The 24,055-nt window shown below is 37.1% G+C and overlaps 1 protein-coding gene across 3 annotated transcripts in view; it reads left to right on the top strand.

Moving 5' to 3' along the window:
- The window catches only part of MAGI3 (membrane associated guanylate kinase, WW and PDZ domain containing 3), a 300,844-nt gene that overhangs the window by 240,792 nt on the left and 35,997 nt on the right, over nt 1-24,055 (top strand). For all 3 annotated transcript variants that reach the window (XM_033198447.1, XM_033198450.1, XM_033198448.1), the window contains exons 9-13: nt 3,478-3,666; nt 15,426-16,031; nt 17,262-17,293; nt 19,995-20,151; nt 22,753-22,844. In XM_033198447.1, coding sequence (XP_033054338.1) covers nt 3,478-3,666; nt 15,426-16,031; nt 17,262-17,293; nt 19,995-20,151; nt 22,753-22,844 — 1,076 coding nt within the window. The remainder of the gene's footprint in view (nt 1-3,477; nt 3,667-15,425; nt 16,032-17,261; nt 17,294-19,994; nt 20,152-22,752; nt 22,845-24,055) is intronic.

Below are 24,055 nucleotides of genomic sequence, written 5' to 3'. Positions count from 1 at the left end.
AGATACCCAGGCTCTCTCCTATAAGCTAGGGATTAAAAGAAGAGTCAACACTCAACACCTGGCCAGGTATAGTATTTCACACCTGTAATCCCAGCACTTTGGGAAGCCAAGGCAAATGGATTGCTTGAGCCCAAGAGTTCGAGACCAGCCTGGGCAACATGGCAAAACTCCATGTCTACAAAAAATTCAAAAATCTGGCCTGGTGTGGTGGCACACACCTGTAGTACCAGCTACTCAGGAGGCTAAGGTGGGAGGATCACCTTAGCCCAGGAAGTCAAGTCTGCAGTGAGCAGTGATCACACCACTACACTCCAGCCTGGGCGACAGAATGAGACCCTGTCTCAAAAAAAAAAAGAAAAGGAAAACGAACAAACAGAAATATTCAACACCTGTCTTTCAGGAGCTCCCAACTTAGCCAGGGAAATATATATATAATTTTAGTATAGTATGATAATGAAGATATAAACAATAGTGGTAGACAAAAGGGAGAAATTGAATCTGAATGTAGAAGGGCAAGAAAGGCTTCCTTGATGTTATTGAAGTTATGCTAGTCCTTAAGGAATAACAGCTGCCATTTGTTGAGATATTGAGTCACATATAGATTTGGATACTTTGTATAATCATATCATTTAAGTCTCAAAATAGCTCTGCAAGTTATTGATATTATTATCCCCATTTAGAGGCTCTTATGGCATTAAGTTAAAATTGTCTGATTCATCTATCCCAAGGTTATCCTTTCCACAGAGTCAGAAGCACTCAAGTTTGTGAGCCATGGAACCTCCTTCCTTGGACAGTATATAAGAGTTTGTGCTCATCTACATTGATTGCGCAGTTACCATTTGTCAAGCACCACTTCCTCTGCTGTGTGTCACATAGTTTAATCTCTGTGACAATCCCATGAATTTTAGGTACGACTAGCCCCATTTTAGAGACAAGACAGCTGAGGCTTACAAGTTTCAAACAACATACCCAGGATCACTCAACTAAATCACAAATCTTGGATTTAAAGTCGAGACTGTTGATCTCAAAGACAGTTTCTTTGTGCCTTTATGATTTTCACTTTTCTAAGCTTAATTTTGATAAGACTGACTTCTGACCAACTTTTAGTTGGCTTTGGCTGTTTTATTAATACTTTCTAAAATTAGGTGTTATTTTTCCTTCCTCTTTATTGTTTGCACAACTTGGATGTCATCTGTTGTATGCTAGTTTTCAAGTTTTACCCTCAGAAGCCAATCTTATTCTAGTATTCCTGGGGATTAGGGCATGGGATAGCTAACCAGAAACATCTCAGTGTTTGACATAAAAATGAAAATGGTACATTTCATATTATCATCAAGTACCTGTCCAAGTACTCAGTCATTAGAGAAATATTCTTATCTACAATCTGGTAGGCAACACTAGTGGACGGTGTTAGTCAACTTCTGTAATTGAACGGGTATTGCATATGTCAATTAAATAATTTTTAAAAGTAATATTTTGTTCAGAGACTGAACAAAATTCAAAGTTGCTACTTTGAATGTGAGAAGCTCAATAATACAGAGGTGTCACCATAAGTAGGCTGACTGGCCATCCTCTGAGAGGCCTCACAAAATGGCATTTACTATGATCAATGCACTGCTGTCTGGAGTCTACTTCTCTACTTTGAGAAGCCCAAAAGAGCTGGATTTTTCGTTTCTTTGTATCATGTGCTTTTTGCAAATAAAAGCAAATCTGGGAATTACATATCAAATAAGGTAGCTCCTCCTTTCCTGTCACTATTGCCAGGGCAGGCCTACCTCTTGAGAAAGCTGTTTACATACTACATAATCTGCATAACCATATAGAGCAACACCAAGAATCGCTCTTTTTTCTGATAAGTTTTAACATATACCTGTTAGAACACTCTGCTAAGAGGGGCAGCAGCAAATACACATAAGTAACTCTGGGCGTGATACTAGCACTAAGTGTGAAACAAGCTACCATTATTAATTCAAGTTAACAGGGAAATGCACAACAAAACCACAGTGAGAAACCACTCCATGTCTGCTAGAACGGGTACAACCAAAAGGACAGACAGGACAACTGTTGGCAACTATGTGGAGAAATTGAGGCCCTCCTATATTGCTTGTGGAAATGTAAAATGGCAAGGCTGCTTTGGAAAAGTTTGGAAGTTTATCAAAATGATAAACTTAATTACGATATATTCATAGTAACTGCTGGAATTCCACTCAGTATATACCCAAGATGAATGAAAATATGTCCACACAAAAACTTGTATGTGAGTGTTCATATCAACATTATTCATAATAGCCAAAAAGTGGAAATAACCCGATGTCCATCAACTAATGAATGGATAAACAAAATGTGATATTTATCCATACAGTGGTATATTATTTGGCAATAATGTAATAAATTTATCTTTAGGAAAACACATTTAACTTAATATTTATTATATATTAATAATAAAGAGCAATAAAGTACTGACATATGCTACAATACAGATGAACCTCAAAAACACTGTCAATTGAAAGAAACCATTCAAAACACCACATATTGTCTGATTCTGTTTATATGAAATGTCTGTATTGGGCACGTCTATACATGGATAGTAGATTCGTGGCTTCCTAAGGCTGGGATATGGACGTGGGTTGGGGAAAAATTGGGTAATGACTGCTAATGGGCATGGGGATTTCCTTTGAGGAGGGAAGAAAATGTTCTAAAATTAGATTATGCTGATAGTTGGATGACATTGAATTGTATACTTGAAAGAGCTGAATTCTATGGTATGTGAATTATATCTCAATAAATTTGTTAAAAAATAGATAATGGCAGAACATTTAAAGTCTTTTTTTTTACAGTTAATTTAATACTTAGTAAATTATAAACCTGTACAGTTTGATTCTCTCAGTTTTTGTCGCTTCCTTAATGGCACGCATGGTTGAGAAGAGAGAAGAGGTTCTGGAAGGAAGTTGTTATTTGTAGATATGAATCACTAGGGTCATCTAACCCCTAAAAAATGGGCATTTCAAAAGAAGTATGTATTTTTCTTCCTAAATTATCTACTAAACACGAGTGAAAGGCATAGAAATATGAAGCTATTTACTGACAGTAAAAAGATTCACTCCTTCCATCAGTTATAAATTAAAGACTGCAGAAAGCCTGAACTGTGAATTATAAAAATTCTCAATATACTCTCTTTCATACGTTTGTGACACATGACCTCATCCTCCTGGTATAGTACTTTGCACATAAAACTCAGTAGATGCTGAGTTTTATAGTACAGTTGAATAGTATCCAAACTTTCAGCAATTGAGTACTAAAGGTTGTGTCATTTTAACTTCATATAATGAACTCTGGGTTGAAAGTAAGTGCAGACAAGGCAATGAGAAAGAGAGAAAGTTGAGAATAACGTCAAGTTATATAAAAAAAGATTGACTTTGAGTGCTATATTCATTGTAATTATTTTTGTTCTCAAACCCACTTCTCATTTTGGCACAGATATGGAAAAATCACACTTCACAAGAGATCCATCCCAACTTAAAGGCGTCCTTGTTCGAGCATCACTGAAAAAAAGCACAATGGGATTTGGTTTTACCATTATTGGCGGAGATAGACCTGATGAGTTCCTACAAGTGAAAAATGTGCTGAAAGATGGTCCCGCAGCTCAGGATGGGAAAATTGCACCAGGTAACAAATGTTTCATAACTGTTTGAAGAGTAGTGATATTATAACAAAAATTATAGTGAAGAGATTTTATATACGTAGAGAGAAAGAATTAAATTATATAACTAAAGAGAGAGATTCCAGTATTAAAATAGCTTATCCTCTAATTAAAAAAAAAAAGTTGTATGGGTATATATTTATGGGATACATGAGATATTATACTTTGATACAGGCATGCAATAAGTAATAACCACATCATAGAAAATGGGGTATACATCTCCTCAAGCATTTATCTTTTGTGTTAAAAACAACCCATTTATACTCTTTTAGTTATAAAATGTACAATTAAATTATTACTGACTGTAGTCACCTTATTGTGTTATCAAAAACTAGGTCTTACTCATTCTTTCTAGCTATATATTTTTTATACTCCTTAACCATCTCCACTTCCCTCTCACCCCCCGCCAACCCCAACTACCCTTCCCAGCCTCTGGTAATCATTCTTCTACTCTCTATCTCCCTTAGTTCAGTTGTTTTAATTTTAGTACCTGCAAAGAAATGGGAACATGCAAAGTTTGTGTTTCTTTGCCTGAGTTATTTCACTTAACATAATGATCTTCATTTCCATCTGTGTCATTGCAAATGACAAGATCTCATTCTTTTATGGCTGAATAGTACTCCATTGTGTATATGTGCCATATTTTCTTTATCTAACTATCTGTTGATGGACATTTAGGTGGCTTCTAAATCTTCGCTATTGTGAAAAGTGCTGTAACAATCATGGGAGTGCAGATATCTCTTCAATATACTGATTTCCTTTCTTGTGGGTATATACTAAGCAGTGGGATTGCTAGATTGTATGGTATCTCTATTTTTAGTGTTTTGAGAATCCTCCAAATTGTTTTCCATAGTGGTTGTACAAATTTACATTCCCAACAACAGTGTACGAGGGTTCCCTTTTCACCACACCCTCTCCAGTATTTGTTATTGCCTGTCTTTTTGGATAAAAGTCATTTTTAACTAGGGCAAGATGATACCTCATTGTACTTTTGATTTGTATTTCTCTGATGATCAATGACCTGAGCACCTATTCATATACCTGTTTCTATGTCTTCTATGTCTTCTTCATGAGAAATGTCTGTTCCAATGTTTTGCCCATTTTTTATCAGATTATTAGATTTTTCCTATAGAGTTGTTTGAGCTCCTTATATATTCTGGTTATTAATCTCTTGTGAGATGGATAGTTTGCAAAGATTTTCTCCCATTCTGTGGGTTGTCTCTTCACTTGACTGACTGTTTCCTTTGCTATGCCGAAGCTTTTTAACTTGATGTGATCCCGTTTGTCCATTTTTGCTTTAATTGCCTGGGCTTGTGGAGTATCACTGAAGAAATTTTGCCCAGACCAATGTCCTGAAGAGTTTCCCCAGTGTTTTCTTTTTCTAGTTTTATAGTTTGAAGTCTTAGATTTAAGTCTTTAATTCACCTTGATTTGATTTTTGTATACAGCAGAGATAGAAGTCAAGTTTCATTCTTCTATATGTGGATATCCAGTTTTCCTAGAACCATCGAAGAGACTGTCTTTTCTCCAATGTATGTTCTTGGCACCTTTCTTGAAAATGAGTTCATTGTAGGTGTATGGATTTCTCTATTCTGTTTCATTGGTCTGTGTGTCTGTTTTTATGCCAATACCATCTTCCTTTAGTTACTATAGCTCTGTAGTATAATTTAAAGTCAGGTAATGTGATTCCTCCAGTTGTGTGTCCTTTTTCCTCAGACTAACTTTGGCTATTTTGGGTCTTTTGTGATTCCATATAAATTTTAGGATTGTTTTTTCTATTTCTGTGAAGAATGTCGTTGGTATTTTGATAGAGATTTGATAGAGATTGCATTGAATCTCTAGATTGCTTTGGGTAGTATTGAGAACAATATTGATTCTTCCAACTATGAACATGAAATATCTTTTCATTTTTTGTGTCTTCTTCAGTTTCTTGCATCAGTATTTTATAATTTTTTATGTAGAGATCTTTCGCTGCTTTAGTTAATTCCTAGGTATTTAATCTTATTTGTGGCTGTTGTGAATAGGATTACTTTTTTTATTTCTTTTTCAGATTGTTCACTGGCATATAGAAATGCTACTGATTTTTGTACGTTGATTTTGTATCCTGCAACTTTACTGAATTTGTTTATCAGTTCTAATAGTTTTTTTATGTGTGTTGTTAAGTTTTTCCAAATATAAGATCCCATCATCTAAAAACAAGGATAATTTGACTTCTCCCTTTCCAGTTTGTATGCCTGTTATTTCTTTCTCTTGCTGATTGCTTTAGCTAAAACTTCCAGTTCTGTGTTGAGTAACAGTGGTGAAAGTGGGCATCTTCATTTTCCAGATCTCAGAGGAAGTACTTTCAGTTTTTCCCCCATTCAGTATGATACTAGCTGTGGCTCTGTTGTATATATGGCTTTTATTATATTGAGGTATGTTTCTTACATACCCAGTTTTTTTAGAGTTTTATCATAAAGGGGTGTTGAATTTTATCAGTTTTTTTTCAGCATCAGTTGAAATGAATATAGTTTTTTGTTGTTGTTTTTGTTTTGTTTTAGACCGAGTCTCTGTCACCGAGGCTGGAGTGCAGTGGCGTGATCTCGGCTCACTGCAACCCCTACCTCTTGGGTTCAAGTGATTCTCCTGCCTCAGCCTCCTGAGTAGCTGGGATTACAGGCACTCACCAGCATGCCCGGCTAATTTTGTATTTTTAGTAAAGATGGGGTTTCACCATGTTAGCCAGGCTGGTCTTGAACTCTTGACGTCAGGTGATTGACCCACCTCAAATGATTATAATTTTTATTCTTCATTCTGTTGATACCATGTATCACACTAATTATTTGCATATGTTGTACCATCCTTGCATTCATGGGATAAATCCCACTTGGTCATGATGAATGATCTTTTTAATGTATTGTCACGTTTGACTTGCTAATATTTTGTTGAGGAGTTTTACATCAGTGTTTATCAGAAATACTGGCCTGTGGTTTTCTTTTTTGGATACGTCTTTGGTTTGGATAACAGGGTCATACTGGCATCATAGAATGAGTTTGGAAATATTCTTCCCTTTGTTTTTCAGAATAGTTTGAGTAGGAATTGTATTACTCCTTCTTTAAATGCTTGGTAGAATTCAGCAGTAAAGCCATCAGATCCTGGGCTTTTCTTTACTGGGAGAGTTTTTATTATGGCTTCAATCTTGTCACTTGTCATTGATCTGTTCAGGTTTTAAATTTCTTTGTGGTTTGATCTGGGTAAGTTGTGTGTGTCTAGGAATTTATCCATTTCTTCTAGGTTTTCCAACTTGTTGGCATATAGTTGCTCATAATAGTCTCTAACAATCCTTTGAATTTCTGCAGCATCAATTGTAATGTCTGCTGTTTCATCTCTGATTTTATTTATTTGGATCTTCTCTCTTTTTTTCTGTTAGTCTAAGGTTTGTTAATTGTATCTTTTCAGGAAACCAACTTTTTGTTTCATTGATCTTTTGGGTTGTTTTCTGCATTTCAAATTCATTTATTTCTACTCTTTCTGCTTTTCCTCTATTAGTCTAGAGTTTAATTTGCTCTTTTCTAGTTCTTTAAGATGCATCATTAGGTTATTTATTTGAAGTTTTTCTTTTTTATATATATATAGGCACTTATAGCTATAAATTTCCCTCTTAGTACTGCTTTTGCTGTATCCCATAGGTTTTGGTGTGTTTTGTTTCCATTATTATTTGTTTCAAGAAATTTTTCCAATTTCCTTCTTAATTCCTTTATTGACTCACTGGTCATGCAGGAACCTATTGTTTAATTTCCATGTGTTTGTATAGTTTCCAAAATTCCCCTTGTTATTAATTTCTGATTTTATTCCATAGCGGTCAGAGAAGATACTTGATATAATTTTAATTTTTTGGAATGTTTTAAGACTTGTTCTGTAACCTAACATATGGTCTATTCTTGAGAATGATGCTGTGCTGAGGAGAATAATATATATTCTGCAACCATTGGATGAAATATTCTATAAATACCTATTAGGTCCATTTGGTCTATAGTGCAGATTAGGTCTGATGTTTCCTTGTTGATTTTTCTGTCTGGAAGACCTAATGCTGAAAGTGGAATGTTGAAGTCTCCTGCTATTATTGTGTTGAGGTATATTTCTCTCTTTAGCTCTAATAATATATATCATATATTATGTAATAAATATATATATATATATAATTGTAATATATAATAAAATACCTCTCTCTTTAGCTCTAGTAAAGCAAATAACACTTGCTTTATGTATCTGGGTACTCCAGTGTTGGATGCATATGTATTTACAATTGTTATATCCTCTTGCTGAATTGACCCCTTTATTATTATATAAAGGTCTTTTTGTCTCTTCTTGCAGTTTTTGTCTTGTAATCTATTTTGTCTGATATAAATGTAGCTACTCCTACTGGTTTTTGGTTTTCACTGGCATGGAATGTCTTTTTCTAGTCCTTTATTTGCAGTCTGTGTGTACCTTTACAGGTGCCATGTTTCTTCTAGGCAATAGATCATCAAGTCTTGCTTTTTTCATTTACTCATCCTCTCTATGTCTTTTGATTGGAGACTTTAGTCCATATGGATTCAATGTTATTAATGATGATCAATAAGGACTTATTCCTGCTATTTTGTTATTTGTTTTCTGATTGTTTTGTGATCTTCTCTTCCTTCTTTCCTTCCTTCCTGTCTCCCTTTTAGTGAAGGTGATTCTATCTGTGGTATGATTTAATTTCTTGCTTTTTATTTTTGGTGTATCCATTGTGTGTTTTTTTATTTGAGGTTACCAGGAGGCTTGAAAATACTATATTATAACTCATAATTACAAACTGATGACAAATTAACACTGATTATATAAACAAAGAAGCAAACAAGCAAAAAGAAAATGAATAAAAACTCTACGATTTAACTTCATCCCTTCCTTTTTAATTTTTTGTTGTTTCTCTTTATGTCTTATTGTACTGTCTTTGTCTTGAAAATTTGTTCTAGTTATTATTTTGATAGGTTTATTGTTTAGTCTTTCTACTTGAGAGTATTTTACATACCACAATTACAGTTTAATATTCTGTGTTTTTCTGTGTGCTATTACCAGTGAGTTTTGTACCTTCAGATAATTTCTTATTGCTCATTTATGTCCTTTTCTTTCATATTGAAGAACCCCCTTTAGCATTTCTTACAAGACAGATCTAGTGTTCATGAAATCCCTTAGCTTTTGTTGTCTGGAAGGTCTTTATATCTCCTTCATGCTTAAAGGATATTTTCACCAGATATACTATTACAGGGGTAAGAGGTTTCTTCCTTAAGCATTTTAAATATGTCATGCCACTCTCTCCTGCCCTGTAAGGTTTCCACTGAAAAGTCTGCTCTTAGACATATTGGAACTCCTTTGTATGTTATTTGTTTCTTTTCTCTTACTGCTCTTAGGATCCTTTCTTTATCTTTGACCTTTGGGAGTTTGATTTTTAAATGCCTTGAGGTAGTCCTCTTTGGGGTGGTGCTCTATCTGCCTGGTGCTCTATAAGCTTCATGTGCTTGGTATCTTTCTCTAGGTTTGGGAAGTCCTCTGATATTATCCTTTTGAATAAACTGTTTACCCCATTTTTTCTGTACCTCCTCTTTTGGGCCGATAACTCTTAGAATTGCCCTTTTGAAGCTATTTTCTAGATATTGTAGGTGTGCTTTTTTATTGTTTTTTATTCTTTTTCTTATCTCCTTTGACTGTATGTTTTCAAATAAGCTGTCTTCAAGCTCAGTAATTCTTCTGCTTGATCGATTCTACTGTTAAGAGACTCTGATGTATTGTTTAGCATGTCAGTTGTATTTTTCAACTCCAGATTTCTGTTTGATTCATTTTAATTATTTCAGTCTCTGTTAAATTTATGTGACAGGATTCTGAATTTCTTCTGTTATCTTGATTTTTTGTTTTGTTCTTGTTGTTTTCTCAAAACAACTATTTTTAATTTTCTATCTGAAAGGTCACATATCTCTGTGTCTCAAGGATTGGTCCCTAGTGCCTTATTTGGGTCATTTGGTAAGATCATGTTTTCTTCGATGGTCTTGATGCTTGTAGATGTTTGTTGGTGTCTGGGCATTGAAGAGTTAGGCATTTATTGTAGTCTTTGCAGGCTGGGTTTGTTTGTGCCCATCCTTGTTGGGAAGGCCTTCCAGGTATTCAAAGGAACTTGGGTCCTAAACCCAATAACACTGTGGTTCCTGCAGACTCATATAAGGACCACCTTGGTATTCTCGGATACGATCCAGAATAATTATCTGGATTAATAGGCAGAGACTCTTGTTCTTTTCCCTTACGTTCTTCCAAACAAAGTCTCTCTATCTTTCTTTCTCTCTCTCTCTCTCTCACTCTCTATCTATCTCTCTCTCTCTATGCTGAACCTCCTGGAACTAGGGGTTGGGAGACATAAACATCCCTGTGGCCACCACCACTGGGTCTATGCTGGGTGAGACATGAAACCAGCACAGCACTGGATCTTGCCCACAGCCAGCTGTAACCACTACCTGGCTGCCACCTAAATTCACTCAAGGCCCTGGGGCCCTATGATCAGCTGGTGGCAAAGTGAGCTAGGTTCGTGTCCCTCTCTTCAGGATGGTGAGCTCTCCCAACCCTGGGTGGATTCAGAGATACTGTCTGGGAGCCAGGGATTGAAGTCAAAAACCTTAGAAATTTACCTGGTATTCTATTCTACTGTGGGTAAGCCGGCATTCAAACCACAAGACAGAATTCTTCCCATTCTTCACTTTCCACAGACAGAGGAACCTCTCCCTGTGGCCACCAACACTGGCCTATGTGGGGGTGTGGGGGTGTTGCCAGGCCACTGCTAATGTTCACCTAAAGCACAACCACTCTTCAGTCAGTTTGTGATGAGTGCTGTCAGGCCTGGGACTCACCCTTCAGGGCAGTGGGCTCTTCTCTGATCCAGGCCAGGTCCAGAAGTGCTGAGCGGGAGCCTAGGCCTGGACTCAGGGAGCTCAAGAGCCTGCTTGGTGGTCTACCCTACTGTGGTTGAGCTGGTACCTAAGCTGCAAGACAGAGTCACCTTTACCTTTTCCCCTACTTTTCTCAAGCAGCAGTGTTTCACCATAGTTACCACAGCAGGGAATGTGCTGGGTCACGCCTAAAGCCAGCATGTCTCAGAGCCCAGTGTCCGTGGTGTATTTATTACCTGAGTATTGTTATTGGTTATTCAGGGCCCAGGGGCTCTTGAGTAGGCAGGTGATGAAATCTGCCAGGTCTCTGCTGTGACAGGGCAGCACTGAGTTCAATGAAGAGTCCCTTAGCCACTGTACTCTCCCTCTCCCAAGCACATAGATTTCTCCATACCAGGTGGCCGCTGCCAGGAGGTAAGGGAGAGGTGGCATAAGCACTCCCTTAGCTGCCCTGGCTGGTGTCTCATAGGTTGCAGTCAGGTGTCTCTGATCCCAGCTCAGCACTAGGACTTGCCTAGGAATTGCAGTCCTTGTGGCCTAGACTGCCCCTCTTCACTCAGGGCCCCAGAGCACTACAGCCCCCAGTGGAGAGGCTTGCCGGAACTCAGTCTCCAACCACTGGGATGGGCAGTTCCCCTCTGGCTAGGGCTGGCCCAGATGTTCCCTTTGTTGGCATATATCAGCTGATTACAGCCTGGTTCTGCTTTCCACTGTGACAGGGCAGCACTGAGTTCAATGCAAATCCTCACAATCCGCTGTGCTCACCCTCTCCCAAGCATACAGATTCTCTCTGCCACTGCAGGGAGGATGGGGGAGGGGTAGCACTGGCAATTCCAGACTGCCTTTCCTATCCTCTTCAGTGTCTCTTTCAGTGATACGAAGTCCAAACCAGACACTGTGATTGCTCACCTGCTTTTTGTCTCTTGTAACAGTACTTTTAGTATGTAATTAGTTGTTAAAATTTGGTGTTTCTGTGGGGCAGGGGGATGAGTAGTGTAGGCTTCTATCCTACCACCTTGCTCTGCCCTCCGTCACCATCTATCCTCTAAACTAAATGCCTATTATATTTGATGGTGGGCCGTTTTACAAACAGGTGAAAACTGTTGGAGAAAACATTAAGTTTATTAATATTTTGAAATATTTTATATAATTTTGAGATAATCCTTTTACTGTATAATACTAAAGATTTAGTAATCATCTCAGAAAACTATTTGTTTGATTTTCTTGAATTATAAAGGATACTTTTGGAGTTAGCATTTACCTATAATCTAATTTGAAAAAAGGTCATTTGTGGTATTTATCATGGTATCAAATTGTTCAATCATGCAGTTTTTCCCAAGTTTGTTTTCTTCCTTAATCTTACTGGTTATTAAATTGAACTCCTATGTTAAGAATTATAGACATAAATATTACCATTTTTACAAAGTTGTGTAAACTTGTCTTTTCTGTAGTTTCCTAAAGCCTTTACTTGGTAATTGCTGGATATTTTAATATGGCTGGCAGTGTTTGTGGCTCAGGCACTTGGAGAAAGTTGAAGACTAGTTTCTGATTGCGGGGGGAAGTTTAAGCACTGTTTTCCAGAAAGATTTTAGTATTATACTGAGTTTGCTTTTTGCAGTGTTTGCTAGACTTTTCTAATCCTCTCTTATTTCACATACCATGAAAATATGGACCAACATTCGGATGGTTGAATTGTCATAGTATTTTTTGATCTCTCATATTATGCTTTCCCATTGAGGTAACAAAAACTTAAAACAAGAAAACTTAAAATAATCAAAAGTTATACTTGTAAAGAAAATTATTTTTATTCTGCTTTATTACTTTATAAAGTTAACAAACTTTAGAGATTAAAATTAATAGTAAGGTTCTTTTGTCTTCAGTTTTGACCTTTTCAACATTTTGTCCATGAAACACGTGTTAGCTATTGTGTATGCTGTCAGGATTTCAAAATATAGTTTCATATTTGTCTAATATGCTTATCTAATTTGCATGATAATACAACATTTCCATGAAAATTCTGGGAGCTTTAATACCAGATTGAGTTTCTTAAAACCCATCAGAACAAATTAAAGCACCTTTATTTGGCAATAATCTTTTAAATAATCATATTCAAATAAAAGCAAATTGATGAGACAACAGGGGTCAAATTTTAAGTCAAGATTTTGTTAAAAAATACCCAACTGATGACCGTCGAGTGGTAATGATTCTACAACCAAAATGGTCATACTAATGTAAAATCAGGAAAGCAAAACCAACTTTTAAAGGGATTTATTAAGCTGACTTTTCAGTGTCTTCAATAATGCATTGTTTGCTTCTGCTGAATTTTTTGTTGCTTGTTTCACCTTTTGCAATCTGATTTATAAATCAAATTCAAAATTGCTGCCAAAAAAGGGTACTATAAGAAAATACATTCATAAATTAACGTCATTCTAATCTTCAGTTCAATATTTCTTAAAGTAGAATGAATTTTTAAAGTACATTGTAATCAATGGCTTTTGTTTTGTTTAGTTTTTTTTTTTTTTTTGAGACCGAGTCTCACTCTTGTCGCCCAGGCTGGAGTGCGATGGCAGAATCTCAACTCATTGCAACCTCCGCCTCCTGGGTTCAAGTGATACTCCTGCCTCAGCCTCCCAAGTAGCTGGGATTACAGGCGCACGCCACCACACCTGGCTAATTTCTTTTTTTTTTTTTTGAGATGGAGTTTTACTCTTGTTGCCCAGGCTGGAGTGCAGTGGTGTGATCTTGGCTCACTGCAACCTCTGCCTCCCAGGTTCAAGCTATTCTCCTGCTTCAGCCTCCTGAGTAGCTGGGATTATAGGCGTGCACCACCACACCCAGCTAATTTTTTGTATTTTTAGTAGAGACAGGGTTTCATCATGTTGGCCAGGCTGGTCTCAAACTCCTGACATCAGGTGATCCACCTGCCTCAGCCTCCTAAAGTGCAGGGATTACAGGCATGAGCCACCACATCTGGCCTAATTTTTCAATATTTTAGGAGAGATGGGGTTTCGCCATGTTAGCCAGGCTGGTCTCGAATTCCTGACCTCAGGTGATCCACCTGCCTTGACCTCCCAAAATGCTGGGATTACAGATGTGAGCCACCATGCCTGGCCTGAGCTACCACGCCCAGCCAATGGCTTCTTAAACTCAAGAAATAAGGTGGTATTTAAAGATAGACTGTTTGACCCCCGTCAAAAATAGGACAAAGGATATGAACAGATTCTTCTCAAAAAAAGGCATTTATGCGGCTAACATATGAAAAAAAGCTCAACATCACTGATTATTAAAGAAATGCAAATCGAAACCACAGTGAGATATCATCTCATGCCAGTCAGAATGGTGATTATTAAAAAGTCAAGAAACAATAGATACTGGCAAGGCTGTGGAGAAACAGGAACACTTTTACACTGTTGGTGGGAGTGTAAATTAGTTCAATGATTGTGGAAGACAGTGTAATGATTCCTTAAGGATCTAGAACCAGAAATATCATTTGACCCAGCAATCCCATTACTGGGTACATACCCAAAGGAATATAACTCATTCTACTGTAAAGACACATGCACACATATGTTTATCGGCAGCACTATTTACAATAGCAAAGACAGGAACCAACCCAAATGCCCATCAATGATAGATTGGATAAGGAAAATGTGGTATACACTATGGAATACTATGCAGCCATAAAAAGGAATGAGATCATGTCCTTTGCCCGGACATGGATGAAACTGGAAGCCATCATCCTCAGTAAAGTAACACAGGAATGGAAAACCAAACACTGCATGTTCTCATACTGGGAGTTGAACAATGAGAACACGTGGACACAGGGAGGTGAACAACAAACAACAAACACCAGGGCCAGTTGGGGATTGGGGGACAAGGAGAGGGAGAGCATTAAGACAAATAGCTAATGCATGTGGGGCTTAACACCTAGATGATGGGTTGATAGGTACAGCAAACCACCATGGCACACGTATTCCTATGTAACAAATCTACATATTCTGCACTTGTATCCTGGAACTTAAAGTAAAATTAAAACATTATATATATATATATATATGTATGTATCAGGGGTGAAGGAGGATTTCTGGCTATTATAGGGACATGACAGGATTCTTGCTGAATGCAGGCTGAGGTGATCAGATAATCACCTGGAGAATAGTGGGGAATGAGGACTTAGACCATATATCAAGACTGGGTGATTCTGGCTAAACCAACTTAGCAGAATTCTTGCTAAAGCTGGGCTCTGGAGGACATGCCAAGAATGAGGCCTGCTGAAAAAAGAGCTCAGAGGAGCCTGTCTAGAGTTTAAGGACAGCATCTTTGTCAGTGTATGTATGTATACATACATACAAACATACATACACATATATAAATAAAATTAATGTATTCAAAAAATATAATACAGTTTGTACAAGTAGTCAGTGGAGTTATTTGCTCCTGTACTAAATACCTACTACAATGTGCATAGCTTTGCATGGCTGCTTAGATACGACTCAGAGGATATACTAACAATGATAATATAAATTATCAGGGTTTTTTTTTTTAATGATTCACTTGAGCTTGAAGTGAAAATTCTTTGCTACTGAAATAAGTAGGATTTTAGACATACATACTTTTTAGAGAGGAGTTAGAAAAGGGAGAATGTCTGTGTTAGAAATCTGTCTTTTCAGCAGTTAATAGAGGTTTCCACAATTCAAATTTTGTTACTAAATTGTAGTTATTTTTGCCCCTCTAGCAAAAAAATTAACTTATCTGTTGATTTTAATATTTTTAACATGATTATGTTTTACCAGGTGATGTTATTGTAGACATCAATGGCAACTGCGTCCTCGGTCACACTCATGCAGATGTTGTCCAGATGTTTCAATTGGTACCTGTCAATCAATATGTAAACCTCACTTTATGTCGTGGTTATCCACTTCCTGATGACAGTGAAGATCCTGTCGTGGATATTGTTGCTGCTACCCCTGTCATCAATGGACAGTCATTAACCAAGGGAGAGACTTGCATGAATCCTCAGGATTTTAAGCCAGGAGCAATGGTTCTGGAGCAGAATGGAAAATCGGGACACCCTTTGACTGGTGATGGTCTCAATGGACCATCAGATACAAGTGAGCAGAGAGTATCCATGGCATCGTCAGGCAGCTCCCAGCCTGAACTAGTGACTATCCCTTTGATTAAGGGCCCTAAAGGGTTTGGGTTTGCAATTGCCGACAGCCCTACTGGACAGAAGGTGAAAATGATACTGGATAGTCAATGGTGTCAAGGCCTTCAGAAAGGAGATATAATTAAGGAAATTTACCATCAAAATGTGCAGAATTTAACACATCTCCAAGTGGTAGAGGTGCTAAAGCAGTTTCCAGTAGGCGCCGATGTACCATTGCTTATCTTGAGAGGAGGTAAGTAAAAGCACAACATAGAAAAAGTTTCAGTGTTCAAGCATTTATATCTATTGATTGTCCTTCCTTACAGTTTAGAATATGTTTTCCCAGCAGACTTAACTAGTAATTAGTGCACATTTTCCTTAAGGTTCTGTCTGATTGTTTCCATAAGCAGTATCTTTTCCAGCAGTTTTTAAAAAGTTATTAGTGGCTTCGTTCATGTCCATTATGGATTTATTTCCCTCTGTATTCTTTTGAAAATCTGATTCTTGGCTTTAATGATTAGAGAGAGTCACAGCATTGTGATACTTCAAATGAAATACATCCTCTTAATTTCATTTCTTTGTTGATGACAGTAATAGAAATGGACTCTTTCAACCAATGGTGTGTCATCTGGACCTCTGTAGTGCACCAAAGATGTTTTGAAAGAGCTAGCATCTCTGTGGATAAGTAAAATGTTGGATGGTGTGCTAGTCTGTTCTGCAGAGGCAATCATGATAGCTTGTGCTCATAAAGCTTTTATCTTACACTCTAGTATCTGCCTGTAGATGTTAACTAAACCGCACAGTGCTTATGTGAGAGAAATAGAATTTTTATTTTTCAAGGTCATCAGCTGACATGAACTGCTCCCAGACATTTACAAATCCAGTTCCAAGGAATAATCACAAAGTTTAATTTTAATAGGCTTTCTTAAATCCATACTTATAAGTGACTAGTATCGTAAAGAATAAAACTTAACCACTTAACTCTTTTATCTCTCTGGATTTTACTTTTCACTATTGAGGCAAATGAGCACTTCAGCTTCTTTGGGAGTTTTTTCTTATTCTCATTCCTTTGATTCATATGGGTTTCTTCTCTGAGTGATGGTGGAATGTGCTCCGAGTAAAGTAGAAATCTCTATGTGAGTGCTTGAGAGTAAGCCAGGGCTTCAACAAGTGTAACAAAGACACCAAAGTTCCATGTCACACAGGTTTGATGTCAGTTTCCTGCCTTGCCACTTACTGGTTCTTTGGTATAGGAAAGAATCTTAGTTTACCTTCTCTATAAGATGGTCATAACATTTGTGCCTTCAGATTGTTATAAAAATGAAATGAGATAATATATGTATAATACCTGCTACATAGGAGGTTAGACACAGAATTTACTAGCCTACTAAAAGTTGAAGCTAGTTTTATTATAAACATCAGCAGTATTTGTGATCTGGGAATGCATCCTCTGGTTTTAAACTTTGGCTCATTTTTTTTTAAGGTCCTCCTTCACCAACCAAAACTGCCAAAATGGTGAGTATCCGCTGGTCCTCAAATCCTTTCCCCAACACACTGAGAGAGATGCCACATGTCCCTCTGTAAGAGGGGCTCACTGTGGTGATGGTTATCGACCGGGAGAAGTTTGGAGGCATGCTGCCCTTGGCTTGTGTTTATCAGAAACTAGGGAAGCATTTGAAAAAGCCCCCTAGTGAGGAGATGTGCTCCACTGGGTAAGTATTGCAACTGGAGGACTGCTGAAGGCCTATTGTACCAATAAGCCTGTTCTCTAAGTTATAAAATGTGAACACATCAAAGAACCAACCCAGAGGTCTTTTTACTTTTGTGTTTTAGAGAAACAAGGTAGGAAGGACCTAAACATTAAGACAGATGATAAATTATTACATCGTCTTGCCCCTGCCTGAAGAGAAGACATAGTAGTTCACATAATTTTGTGGGGACTATAAATGTGCATGCACTTTTAGATAATCTTCTTACTTTTAAGACTAAATTAGGCTTCTTTTCATTATTATTTATTTATTTATTTATTTTGAGACAGTGTCTTGCTCTGTTGCCCGGGCTGGAGTGCAGTGGCACCATCTCGGCTCACTGCAGCCTCCATCTCCCGGGTTCAAGCAATTCTCCTGCGTCAGCCTCCCAAGTAGCTGGGACTATAGGTGCACACCTCCACGCCCAGCTAATTTTTTGAATTTTTAGTAGAGACAGGGTTTCACCATGTTGGCCAGGATGGTCTCGATCTCTTGACCTCATGATCGGCCTGCCTCAACCTCCCAAAGTGCTGGGATTACAGGCGTGAACCACCACATCCTGCTAACTGAACAAGACTTCTAGAGTAATTGTGGCCTTCTGTGCTAAATGTGCTTGTTGTCAAAGTGAAAGACTTGAAACAGTGTCTTCTTTGGCATTCTTCTAAATAATCACGTAGCCTATTTAAGGACCTGTGTAGAGTGTAAGAACTTTAAAAAGGGGTGCATCAAATATTGCTTTGTGGAAGAAACTCTGCGAGGTGCACATTTGTAGCTATTTAAATATCCACAATGTTTTAGATATAAAGACAATTTCATTTAAAATTCTAATTTAGTTCTAGTTTGCTCATTTGGAGTCTTTTATCTCAAAATGAAAGATAGCCTTCCATAACCATAAACTATAGATGGTTATATTAAATGAATTAGTTATTTCTAGCCCACCAAGTAGGAATCCTCTGCAAATTTGCTGTTTTATGGATTAAAAAGAATCACTCAGCTTCTGGGGCCTTTTTTTTTTCTTTTTTTGAGACAGAGTCTCACTCCATCACCCAGGCTGGAGTGCAGTGGTGTAATCTTGGCTCACTGCAACCTCTGCCATGTAGGTTCAAGCAATTCTTGTGCCTTAGCCTCCCAGTAGTTGGAATTACAGGTGCACGCTACCACACACGGCTAATTTTTGTATTTTTAGTAGAGATGGAGTTTCACTACATTGGCTAGGCTGGTCTCAAATTCCTGATCTCAGATGATCTGCCCACCTCAGCCTCCCAAAGTTCTGGGATTACAAGCGTGAGCCACCATGCCTGGCCAACTTCTGCCCTTTTCATTGACTGCTTATACTATTGGGTCCAGTGTGAACAGAAATTGTTTTTGTCCATTCAGTTCAAATTGCACTGTATTCTGCATTTCTCTGGTTCCTCTAGTAATCATTTTTAATTCCTGTGCCACCATATCTATTTCATAATGGATGCCACTGCAGCCGCAGTGGCCCTAATGTTTTATAATTGATGGAAGGGTCTGATGAACTTTAACCGCTTCTGACAGAATGCTAAGATGTGTGGGGAAAGGGTGGGAGACTACCTTTAGCTTCTCTCCCTTTTCACTGGGTCTGGGAGATTGAAGGGTCCCCTCTAGCCCAACACTTTGTAGTGGCTGACCCCTGATTACTCCCTGACAAGCTGGTGCCCCTGCATTCTAGTCATTGTTAATGATCACAAACATCCATAATCTCCCTCTCGTAACAATAATCCAGGAAAACAAACTGGTCTCAAAACCATATTCCTTAGGCTATTTATTGAATTTCGTTGTTAACATTTTATTAAATAAATCATTTTGCTTGACTATTATCTTGGAAAAGTGCTATCTGAATAGGAAAAATATCAAAATATGCGACTGTGTTTTCCCTTATCTAATTATCTTGCATGGTACATTTTCTCTTAATATGTATGAATTGGCCAGGCAGGGTTTTCACAGTGCCATCTTTATAACCTAAATTAGAGTTAACCTCTCCTGTTTTCTTAGAAAGAGTATTATCTTATCTTAAACATCTTCCTTAGAAATTAAACTCAGTGAATGGGAAGTGGGCCGGGGCAAGAATTTTATGAAGATATTCTCTGAATCTTCCTCCTACTTTAACTCAGAAGTGCTGTCTTGTGTTGTATTTTTATTTATCTTCATCTCAAAGTCAATTTGTGTCTTGGTGGTGGAGAAAAGGGCAAAATTGTTTAAACATAGGACTAACTAAGGCTCTTCAGTTGATATTACTGAAAACTTTTTTCTAATTTAAGTTAAATACGTTTCAATCAAATACACATTGCTATGAAAATGAATTCCTGTAACTGTAAATTTGCTGTGTCTTTGATCCTGCCACCTTTACAACTATAATCAGTTGACATATCCATTTCAGATATCAGTTTTATGAATTAACCATCTGATTTTTTAAAAATACTAAGTAAGGCCCTTTTCCATTTCAGAAAACAGATAAAAAGGAAAATTCAGGAAGTTTGGAGGCCATAAATGAGCCTATTCCTCAGCCTATGCCTTTTCCACCCAGCATTATCAGGTCAGGATCCCCGAAATTGGATCCTTCTGAGGTCTACCTGAAATCTAAGACTTTATATGAAGATAAACGTAAGTAGTTGTGGAATACTTCAGGAAAGCATGTAACAAGATAAATTTGGATTTATTTTAGACTAGGGTCTTCCCGTCTTTCAGAAGCATATTGAAAAGTTATTCCTTCATTACCATTTTAATAGAACTCTGGACCTCTTCCATGTATATTCAACATTCACACATTCATTTTTTTCAAAATCATGTTTTAAGGGCCAGTTATCTACCAGATGCCATACTAGGTAACTAGAATACAGAGATAAATAGGTTACATAGGACCTACACCCAAAAATATTATTAGAACTAAATGGAAAAAGGCAAATATGTAATCAAACAGTATACAAATAAGTACACGTAATAAGCCTAACAGGTACAGTGATAGAAAGATGAAATGGATAGATTGGGATCCAAAGAAGGAATACTCAGTTTTATCAGCGTGGGCAGTAGGAAGCATCAGGAAAAGCTTCATACTAGAAGCAAAGCTAAGTCATCAGGGATGAAAAAGAGTCTATCAGGAAGATAAAAGGGAAAGACAGAAGGAATAGCATGGGCACACTGGTCTTGCATGACTTGGGTTCTGCAAGTAATTCACTTTTGCTGGGTGCAGTTGGCAAGGAAAGTAACAGAGGAGAGCAGGAACAGATTAGGCCAGTGATGCCCCTCAAAGGGATCTGGAGTTGGTCATATAAATAACAGAGAACCACAGAATGCCTTTAACTATAAGGAAGACATAGTTTTGTGTTTTAGAAAGGTTTCTCTGGCAGGAGTGTGAAGGATGAATCAGAGGTGAATGCAATTTGAGGAAGGGTGTACAATTTGAAGAGGAAACTAAAGAGTTGACTCCTTAAAGGAGTACAGCTGAGAGATAAAAAGAGAGACCACATGAGGCAGAAATTCATGCATGTTCCTACCAATTCACTTACTAATGATAAATCTTTTCCAAAGTAAAATTGCAGATTTAAGTAGGTATAATTTTTTTAAATTTGTTTTTTCTTAGAAATAGACGTAAATCTACTTTGGAAAAGATATGTACAAGTGGGATATATGTGTAATTGACGTAATGCTTATTTAATTAATTGCAGAACTACATCTTGATAATCCCAATCCATATTCAGAAAGATGAAAACCCGTTGTATGCATAGCAAAGCAATCATTTCAATTAGCATAACTATGTAGAATCCCTTTCTTCATACTTTCCATTCATAGCCTGATACATTGTTAAAACTGGTATAAACTCTGCAGTTCCATCAGGCTTCACCCATAAAATAAGTGAGTTGAATTCATGACTCTTTTTTTTTTTCTGAGACAGAGTCTTGCTCTGTCACCCGGAGCTGGAGTGCAGTGGCAAGATCTTGGCTCACTGCAACCTCTGCCTCCTAGGTTCAAGCAATTCTCCTACCTCAGCCTCCTGAGTAGCTGGGACTACAGGTGTGCGCCAGCCCGCCTGGCTAATTTTTGCATTTTTAGTAGAGACGGGGTTTCACCATGTTGGTCAAGCTGGTCTCAAACTCTTGACCTCGTGATCCACCCGCCTCGGCTTCCCAAAGTGGACTCTTTTAATCTCTAAAGTTCTACAATTTTAATAGGAAGTATATATCAAAAGATATTGCTTCTATAGAGTATTATCAGGAATTGACTAATCTCACTTTTTATATAGTTCCCTGACATATTTATTTCTTTTCTCTTTATAGTAAATACATTAATATTTTATTTATGTATTTTATTATGTATGTTCTTACCTATAAATAACATTAATATTTTCCCAACGAAAAAATTTTAGTCAAGAAATAGATTTTTGTGACTTAATATTCTTTTTTTTTTTTTTGAGATGGAGTCTCGCTCTGTTGCCCAAGCTGGAATGCAGTGGCACTATCTCGGTTCACTGCAACCTCCGCCTCCCAGGTTCAAGCAATCCTCCTGCTTAATATTCTAAGGAATACAACCTACCCTTTCAGGGTAGGATAGTATGGGTTAGGAGATTAGACCCTGGAAATCAACCTGGATTTAAATCTTAGCTTCACCACTTGCTGTGTGACAATGGCCAACTTACTTAGACCCTGTTTTCCCACCTAGCAAATGGGGCTAATAATAAATGTTAGTTCTTAATTATTTTCATTTAAAATGCTATCAGTTTGCAAAACCAGGCTAGGTAAGTAGTTCATATGGAATACTTTTCTGAGAGAAAGGTATCAGCTTGAGAGCAGGAATAAGATATTTTATAGGCACTGTTTTCCTAGGATTTAATGTACCTTAACCAAGTGTTAAGTTAGGTCATTTGCACCTGTCAAATATCAAACTCAAGTTTGATCATTCTGAATTCAACATTGTTATATTGATTGGACAGCATTAGAAGTTAATGACAGTGTAATACTGAGTATATGGAAGTGAGAGTAAATGCTTCTAAACAGTCTTGATACAGTTTTGCTTAGAGCTCAAAACAAGGATTTATAGTTGAATTGTGTGTGTGTGTGTGTGTTACACTCCTGTGCAAATTTTCACATATTAAAAAGTTCTGAGATTATAGTTTATTGTCTTACTCTATAATATCCTACTATTGAGCTTTGTTTTGTTTTAGTCCTTTTAAAATAAATCAAAATATTTATATTTTCTGATTTTCCTTAGCACCAAACACCAAAGATTTGGATGTTTTTCTTCGAAAACAAGAGTCAGGGTTTGGCTTCAGGGTGCTAGGAGGAGATGGACCTGACCAGTCTGTAAGTGTCACTTCTTTGGAACGTGGCTGTTTCCTGTTCAGACGTTTTGAGTGGTGATTTGGTGGATTACGGTGTGTTTTGTTTTGTGTTTTAAGTTTCTTTTTTCCTCTAACAGTTTCATTAATATGAGGAAGAACTGCATTTCTATTAGTATCATAGTCCCTCAGTTATTGGGGTTTAGCTGAGGCTAAAAACTGTGAGTAAAAACTGAATATGTCAGCTGCAAATTAGACAGTGATTAATTTATTTACTTCTCTGTGTGAATAACTACATAAAGCTTATTTTAAGTTTGTATTTTCCTTTGCCCTCATTAAACACAGTCTAAGACATTTTCCTTCTCTAAGAAACCTATAATCCCATGTCCTCTTTCCCACTATTACTTCTGCTGAATGCTCCATAAATGGTTGGCATGAGCCTTGTGTATATTGTTTCACCTCATCTTATTAATAGGTTGGCATTTTCATGCTCAGTACTTTGCATGTCATTTCATCTGTTACTTTGAAACTAGAGGAATATAAAATAATTAATATTTTTGTCCAGAGGCATAAGGGTTGTATTTGCAAAGCATCTGAAGTCTAGGATTTTGTTTACATATGATTCTCACATAAACTTATTTTAGAGAACAAATGTAGTGGGTTTTGTTTCTAAGTTTTGCTCTTGGTTTGAATAACAAAGAAGTAATGTGTTCTATAGAATTTTTAAGAACATATTTGCATTTTCTTTTATATAATATCAAAAAAGACTATATTATGGTTGGAAGTTAGGTGAAGAACAGTAATCTTTAAAAATTACAGACTTCTTATTTCTGAATAGAACATTTGATTTATGTAGTATAAATTTGTTCTAATTGGTCATATTGGTTACAGTTACAACAGTCATTGGAGACACATAAAGCTTAAGGCAGGTTGCCCTATGTAGAACAAATAGTAGATACTTTAATTGTTCTTGGTGGTATTTGTATTTTTGTTTTATTGCTTCCTATTTTGTTGATACTCATAATGTTCACTTAGACATGTTAAGAATTTGTCTCAAACAACTTAGAAGAAACCTTTCTTTTCTCTTGAATGTCAGATTTTAGCAGCTCTGAAACTAGCCCAAACATTCAGAATTGCCTAATTAATAGGATTCTATTGCTGGTGAGCAAAGTGAACCAGATTTGTTCACTTAGATACAAGTGAGCTTCAGGCCACTCTGTTCCCATTGAGATTTAG

Source organism: Trachypithecus francoisi, unplaced genomic scaffold (assembly GCF_009764315.1).
Source record: "Trachypithecus francoisi isolate TF-2019V2 unplaced genomic scaffold, Tfra_2.0 Lachesis_group5, whole genome shotgun sequence".
Taxonomy (NCBI): Eukaryota; Metazoa; Chordata; class Mammalia; order Primates; family Cercopithecidae; genus Trachypithecus; species Trachypithecus francoisi.
Note: the sequence above shows the minus strand (reverse complement) of the source record. Positions and strands in the feature narration are given on the sequence as shown.